Here is a 7,298-nt window from a genome sequence, read left to right on the forward strand (position 1 = left end):
ATTGTACTAGGTTCTCAACATTTTTGACGAATTTCACTAAATTTTCATCATATTTTGGCGGTTTTGTCAGTTTTAACTTTTTTTTAAATGAGTTTTTTTTTATAATTATATTCTGATTTTAACACTTTTTAGATAATTTACGCCAAATTTCAGTACTTTTTTGTAATGTTCAGTGGTTTATTACTTTTTTCATGTTTTAATACCAGTTGAACGAGTTCCGAGCAAGTTTTATGCAATTTCTACCAAGATTGGCCAAATTTTACAAAAATTTCACCAGTTTCCGGTACTAGAAAATTTTTATTAATTTTAATACCTTTGGTAGGTACGTTTTAAAAATTATTTTCATATTTGTAAGTCATTTTTAAAATGTTTTAAATAATCCAGAAAAATCATCTTACCCACAAAGTAGGCGTAGTTAACTAGTTTCAATGCGTTTCTAGTAGATTCCGATTCAGTCATAAAATCACTTTCTGATTGATCAGAATTAACCGAGCATTTAAATTACGAATAAGAACTCACATTTGTTAGCACTCCAAAAGTTGAAACGGAACGCACAGGAGTACAGGTTTTGTTCATTTATCCACTTTTACCACGTAACAGCAACGTATAACTAAAAATTAAATAATGAGGATCCGAGCTTCTGATTTGTCAATTAAATTAATGAATGACTTACATTCGACAAAAAATAGCAGCATATCATCTCGAACAAGTTTCTAATATTCTGCAACCTGCAATTTATTAATAATACAACATAATAAATACAGCGCCAAAATTAATTCTCAGTTTCTGTTCGTAAAAATTGATACATAATACAAACCTAACAGCGGATGAATTTCATTCCACATTGTCATCAGAATCTCTGGCTATTTTGCACTTGACAAGATCCATCTCATCATCACCTCGTACGACTTCTAGATCTTCGGTCACGCGAAGAATCGCGCTTCTTTCTTTTTTCATCACGTTTTACGCTCCTTTCGGATGAAATTTCATCTCGATGTTTATACTTCTTATGTGTATGTTTACTTCTGCTTCTGGATCTGGATCGAGATCGTAACCGTTGCGAGCGTTGCGAACGTTCAGTGCGAGATTGCCTTCTCGATCTACGTTCGGAATAGACATCTCGATCTTTTCGGCGAAATTCATCTTCGGAGTTGTCATCGTAACGCGATGATTCCGGCGAAGAAGACCATCTTCTTTCTTTGGTAGGTTTTCTATTTTTTTTTTTTTAATAAGACGAATTAGAAAAATAAGAAATAACATGCACGTAGTTGATTCCTAGGAGAGTTAAATTTTTACCGAATACTTCTCGATGATGATTCACCATCCCTATCGTTAATAATTTCACGATCAGTTACGCTGTATTCGTTGTTTGGATTCCGAAACACGTGTAAGAAATTACATCTGCTTCCTTTCGGGCATTTCTTGACTGAATTTAAACCTAGGAAACAATATCAACGTTTATTAGTCTCGAAATAACATTTTGCAAAAACTATTACGAAATAAAGGCTAAATTAAATACCGCATATCGCTTTATTCCAAGTCTTGATCGTACAAAATTCGACGGAAATTCGTTTACCGCCGTAAAATCTTCCTTGTAAAGCTCTAAAAGCCTTGATAGCGTATCTTTCTGAACCGTATTGAACGTACACGTTGCCTCTCAAGTGAGGTTCTTCATTACTGCACACTTTAAATTGAACCACAGTGCCGAAACTTTTGATTTCTGCCAGAACGTCGTGGTAAAATTCTCTGCAATAGAAGTAAATCAGAGAATACACGAACAAAATTTCGTAGGAATTCAATTTCATAGAAAAAAAATTGATGATTACAAAAAATGCTGATAAATTTCCTTTTCTTCGAACTCTAATCCGACGTCGGTATCGTATTCGGTAGACTGGTTGACATGTTCGATGCGAAAATTAGAATAAAAACCAGGAAACAGAAGAGTTTTACTGATGCTAGGGCGAATATGGTTTCTAAAATTGAATTGTACAAAAAAATTGATGAAATTTTGGAAAATTACCCGATTACATCCAAATCACAAATATCAACAAACCTCGAACACGAGTCTCTAAATCTACAAGCGGCAACTTTGGAAAAAAATGGACATTCTTGAGCACCCGGTTGAGTTTCGGAGAAAGTTAAGGCAGATGAAGGCAACGTCTCGTAGTCACCGGTAACGTATTTTTCGATACGATCCATTAAAATGGCCTAAATAAGAAACACATAGATCCGTTTAGTAAGCTGATCAAATTCGGTTGGAAATTAAATTCGTACCTGTTCTTGTTTTTTTCGTTCTTGTTCTTTTTTAGCAAGCTCGTTCTTCTCTTTGATTTTCTGCTGCGTTCTTTCCCATTCCTCTTTCATTTTCAGCTAAAAATCAGTTCTCAATTTATAGTTACAAACAATCGTAGCCAGACGATAAGTATTCGAGGAACACGGGAATCACCTCTTGCTTGAGCTTCTCAGCTTTTATACGCTCGAGTTTTATTTGTTGCTCTTCCCAGCGCTCTTTAGCCAAACGTTCATTTTCCAACCAAAGATCATTTTGTTCTTTACGAATTCTTTCCTTTTCTTCGGCTTCAAATTTCTCCAATTCTTCTTCTTTCTTAAGCCAAGCTTGAAACGTAGGAGATTCTTGCTCTAGAAAAGTGGCTGTATTAATACTTCATTCGATAAACGATGACTATGGCGTACGCCAATGAAAAACGAGTTGTGTACAGATATGAAGTGACTATTATATACCTGCTTTCAACTTTTTATCCCGTTCTTTAGCTTTTAAAGTTCTGATCCGCTTTCGTCGCATTTTCTTGGCTATTTTTCGCCATTCTTTGTGCCTAAAGAACAGTCATAACATGAAGATGAGGATCAGTGGAGAACTTACTCAAGGTTCAGCGTAATTTGGTCACTTACTTTCCCATATTTTTTGCACTGGGGCTGGACGATGAAACTAAACCTAAATCTGAATAAATAATTCGCCATCCATCTCTAAATTATAATTTTTTTACTAAAATAATTCCAATTTTTCGGAATAAACCGCCGTTTTTGGTTCTTATCAAATTTTTCCATGCGATTTCTTATCAGACCAAAATAAAAAACAACATCGTCACAGTACGGTAAAATACGGTAAATTACCACCACATTTACCAATATGAATATGAAAAATAAATGGTAAAAATGGTAAAATACCGTTTTTTACTTCCATAAAATTACGGTAAAATACACTATCCGTTCTATAAATTGTGTGTCTGTGACTGATAATTTTGTGTTTCGTTTGTTTACAAAGAAATCGCGTGTTTTCATTTGTGCCGTAGAAGGTTCTAGAAGATTTTTCACATTTTCAATGTATTTTTCTAGAATATTCGGTGGAAGCTTCACTTGGAATTATTTTCTCAAAGCGTGACATTTTACGATTTGCCGTTGCGTTTGTTCAAAATTGGTGAACTTTTTCTCGCAATTTTTGCTATTTTTTTGAGTTAATTTTCTATTTGTTGGATATTTATCTGTTTTATATACCAAGGTAAGATACTGTTCATTTGTTTTACCGGCTTTGTGTACAAATTTTGTGATATTTTTGTACTTTTTTTGATAATGTGCTTCTTCATGTTCTGTTTTTTCATTGTTCCGATTATTTCTCAATTAATTATTGATATTTCGGCTCGAGAAATCACTTTGCTTTTAATCAACTTTTCTTTCTCAGTGATTTCGAAAGATTTTTGATAACCGGCACATTAGTTATTGTGTAGCACCGGGACGTAACTTTTACTTCAAATTGAACGAGCATTTTAAAATTTCATTCACCAATGTACATATTAGTAATAGTATCACGTTATTTTCATATTTAATTACCGTTTAAGTAATTCCCAACTGATTTTTACAGATGCCGGAAGACGTAGCTATGCAAGAAGTCGAAACCTTCGCGTTTCAAGCTGAAATCGCTCAGTTGATGTCCCTTATCATCAACACTTTCTATTCGAACAAAGAAATCTTTCTTAGAGAATTGATCTCAAATTCATCCGATGTAAGTATTCGTAAATTAGTATTCAATTCGACGCATTTTATTCGTAACCTTGTAGATAACTAATGTCCATTTTCTTTGTTCTAGGCTTTAGATAAAATTAGATACGAATCCCTAACCGATCCTTCTAAATTGGATTCCGGTAAAGAATTATTCATCAAAATAGTTCCCAACAAAAATGATAGAACTTTAACCATCATCGATAGGTGAGATAATTTTTTCTTCGAAAGTAATATTTTACGTATAAATCAGTATGTGTTTGTAACCTCGTGGTTTCCTTTGTGTGCGTATTTTTTTAATCAAGAATCTCTTCTGCGAAGGTTCTATGACGTAATTTGTGATTCACAACCAGTTTCAATTTTTAATGTAATGTAACGTGGTGATAATAACTTCGATGCGGTTTCTTCAGGGTTCTTTCATCATGTTCTTTGTGTTGATATCAATTTTTCGATTTCGCTGTAAAAGAATTATTGGGAGCTAGTTTCTCTTGTTATGAATATTTTCTCGGAGTTTTTCTTTCATTGTAGCTTTGGTTAGGGGATAAAAATTATGGGTTCTTTGAAGAAAAAAAAAAGTCAGTTCGTGTACGAATTTTTTTGTACTGCATCGTAGAATCTGAGATTTCATTTGGTCTCCATAATTGAGAATTTTTGAATCATTTTATCATTTTATGGCTCATTTTGAATCTGGAAAATTAGAATTTGAAAATATCTGCTTCTGTATTTTGAGATTATTATTTACTGGACGTTTATTGAGAATTAAATATGGCAATTTAAAATTTTTTTAGAGACCTTCGCGATTTGTTCAAAACTAAACGAGTAATTTTCTAATTGTACAAAGCTATGGCAAAATATGATGGCTGATTTGTGACATTATCAGTATTGTGAATTATTTTTGCCATGGCTGTATTAAACTAAACTTGCGTTACCTTTATGATAATTTTATCGATACGGTTTTCTAACCTTTGACGTTTCTTTCTTTTGCAGCGGTATCGGTATGACGAAAGCAGATTTAGTCAACAATTTGGGCACAATCGCAAAATCCGGCACGAAGGCGTTCATGGAAGCATTACAAGCTGGCGCCGATATCTCGATGATTGGTCAATTTGGTGTGGGTTTCTACAGTGCCTACTTAGTCGCCGACAAAGTGGTCGTGTCTTCAAAACACAACGACGATGAACAATACCTTTGGGAATCGTCGGCCGGTGGTTCGTTCACGGTGCGACCTGATCCGGGTGAACCTTTAGGTCGTGGTACGCGAATCATCCTACACATCAAAGAAGACCAAGCCGAGTATCTAGAAGAACGTAAAATCAAGGAAATCGTCAAGAAACACTCGCAGTTTATCGGTTACCCAATCAAATTGCTCGTCGAAAAAGAACGCGACAAGGAACTCAGCGAAGACGAAGAAGAGGAAGAAGAAGCAGCTGAAAAGAACGAAGAAGAAAAAGACGACGAAGGTAGCGGCGACCAAAAACCCAAGATCGAAGACGCCGACGACGAGGACGAAGATAAAGAAAAAGAAAAGAAAAAGAAGAAGAAAACTATCAAAGAGAAATACGTCGAAGACGAAGAACTGAATAAAACTAAACCGATCTGGACTAGAAACCCAGACGATATTACTCAAGATGAATACGGCGAATTCTACAAATCGTTGACTAACGACTGGGAAGACCATTTGGCTGTGAAACACTTCTCGGTCGAAGGTCAACTCGAATTCAAAGCTCTGCTTTTCGTTCCTCGTCGCGCTCCTTTCGATTTATTCCAAAACAAGAAATCCAAGAACAACGTCAAATTATACGTTAGACGAGTATTCATCATGGATAATTGCGAAGATGTCATCCCCGAATATCTGAGTTTCATGAAAGGCGTCGTCGATAGCGAAGATTTACCTTTGAACATCTCTCGTGAAATGTTACAACAGAATAAAATCTTGAAAGTTATCAGGAAGAACTTGGTCAAGAAATGTTTAGAATTATTCGAAGAACTGGCCGAAGACAAAGATAACTACAAGAAATTCTACGAACAATTCAGCAAGAATATCAAGTTAGGTATTCACGAAGATACGCAAAACCGTAAAAAGTTATCCGATTTATTACGTTTCCAAACTTCGGCCAGCGGCGACGAAATGTGCTCGTTCAAGGATTACGTATCGCGCATGAAAGAAAACCAAAAAGACATCTACTTCATCACCGGCGAAAACAAAGATCACGTTGCCAACTCTTCATTCGTCGAACGTGTCAAGAAACGCGGTTTCGAAGTTATCTACATGATCGAACCGATCGACGAATACGTCGTACAGCAAATGAAAGACTACGAAGGTAAAACTTTGGTATCCGTAACGAAAGAAGGTTTAGAATTACCCGAAACCGACGAAGAAAAGAAAAAGAAAGAAGAAGACAAAGCGAAATTCGAAAACCTCTGCAAGGTTATGAAAGACATCCTCGACAAGAAGGTGGAAAAAGTCGTCGTCAGCAACCGAATGGTCGAATCGCCGTGCTGTATCGTTACATCTCAATACGGTTGGACTGCCAACATGGAGCGTATCATGAAAGCTCAAGCTCTTCGTGATTCTTCCACCATGGGTTACATGGCCGCCAAAAAGCACATGGAAATTAACCCAGATCACGCCATCATCGAAACATTGAGACAGAAAGCCGATACCGATAAGAACGACAAAGCTGTGAAAGATTTAGTCATCCTTCTGTTCGAGACCTCCCTTCTTTCGTCCGGTTTCAATCTGGAGGACCCTCAAGTTCATGCCACCAGAATCTACCGCATGATCAAGTTGGGTCTGGGTATCGACGAAGACGACGCCGTTATGCAGGAAGACGATAAAATCGACGCCGAAGTTCCCGCTGCTGCTGTAGCCGCCGAAGACGAAGAAGATCTCTCGCGTATGGAAGAGGTGGATTAAAATGTACCAAACGTGTTTTGGTTGATTGGGTTTTCTGATTAGGTCTATTTTTGGGGCAGGAGTCGGCGGAGTTAGTAATTTTCATCGTTTTCTCGTGTTTTTTCCACGATCGAAAATTATCGTTCCTTTGTAATTCCATGTATGTTTTATTTTTCTTTTTTACCTAAGACTTTCTTGTTCGAAGTTTGATTAATAAAACCGCTGCTGTGTTTGTGTAATTCAATTATTTGCGTTGTTATTTTTCTCGTATCACGAATTGGAATGAGTTGAATTTGAGTTGACGGATTGAAAATTGAATATTCATCGACACGATACCGAAGAAATGATGAACGAGATTGCAGTTGATTCTTCGACTCTTGATATGATA

General features: G+C 36.1%; 2 protein-coding genes across 3 annotated transcripts in view; one reads left to right on the forward strand and one right to left on the reverse strand.

The window, feature by feature from the left end:
- The window catches only part of slf (C-type lectin domain-containing protein slf), a 55,124-nt gene extending 52,045 nt beyond the window's left edge, over positions 1–3,079 (reverse strand). Inside the window, exons 1-11 of one of the 2 annotated variants that reach the window (XM_065362326.1) lie at positions 2,911–3,079; positions 2,743–2,834; positions 2,447–2,640; positions 2,275–2,370; positions 2,054–2,208; positions 1,827–1,973; positions 1,520–1,746; positions 1,297–1,438; positions 818–1,211; positions 674–728; positions 520–610 (exon numbers count right to left, since the gene is read on the reverse strand). In XM_065362326.1, coding sequence (XP_065218398.1) covers positions 896–1,211; positions 1,297–1,438; positions 1,520–1,746; positions 1,827–1,973; positions 2,054–2,208; positions 2,275–2,370; positions 2,447–2,640; positions 2,743–2,834; positions 2,911–2,918 — 1,377 coding nt within the window. In that variant the 5' untranslated portion in view covers positions 2,919–3,079 and the 3' untranslated portion in view covers positions 520–610; positions 674–728; positions 818–895. Of the gene's footprint in view, positions 1–519; positions 611–673; positions 729–817; positions 1,212–1,296; positions 1,439–1,519; positions 1,747–1,826; positions 1,974–2,053; positions 2,209–2,274; positions 2,371–2,446; positions 2,641–2,742; positions 2,835–2,910 lie in introns of those variants that run through there. The other variant, XM_065362333.1, reaches the window with a different exon arrangement.
- A 264-nt stretch (positions 3,080–3,343) lies between these two features.
- LOC135844174 (heat shock protein 83-like) lies at positions 3,344–7,154 on the forward strand. The gene is made up of 4 exons (XM_065362314.1): positions 3,344–3,517; positions 3,878–4,018; positions 4,103–4,221; positions 5,002–7,154. The coding sequence occupies exons 2-4, from the start codon at positions 3,878–3,880 to the stop codon at positions 6,929–6,931; spliced, it is 2,190 nt and encodes a 729-aa protein (XP_065218386.1). The 5' UTR covers positions 3,344–3,517; the 3' UTR covers positions 6,932–7,154.
- The last annotated feature ends 144 nt before the right edge of the window (positions 7,155–7,298 follow it).

Source organism: Planococcus citri, chromosome 1 (assembly GCF_950023065.1).
Source record: "Planococcus citri chromosome 1, ihPlaCitr1.1, whole genome shotgun sequence".
NCBI classification, from domain to species: Eukaryota; Metazoa; Arthropoda; class Insecta; order Hemiptera; family Pseudococcidae; genus Planococcus; species Planococcus citri.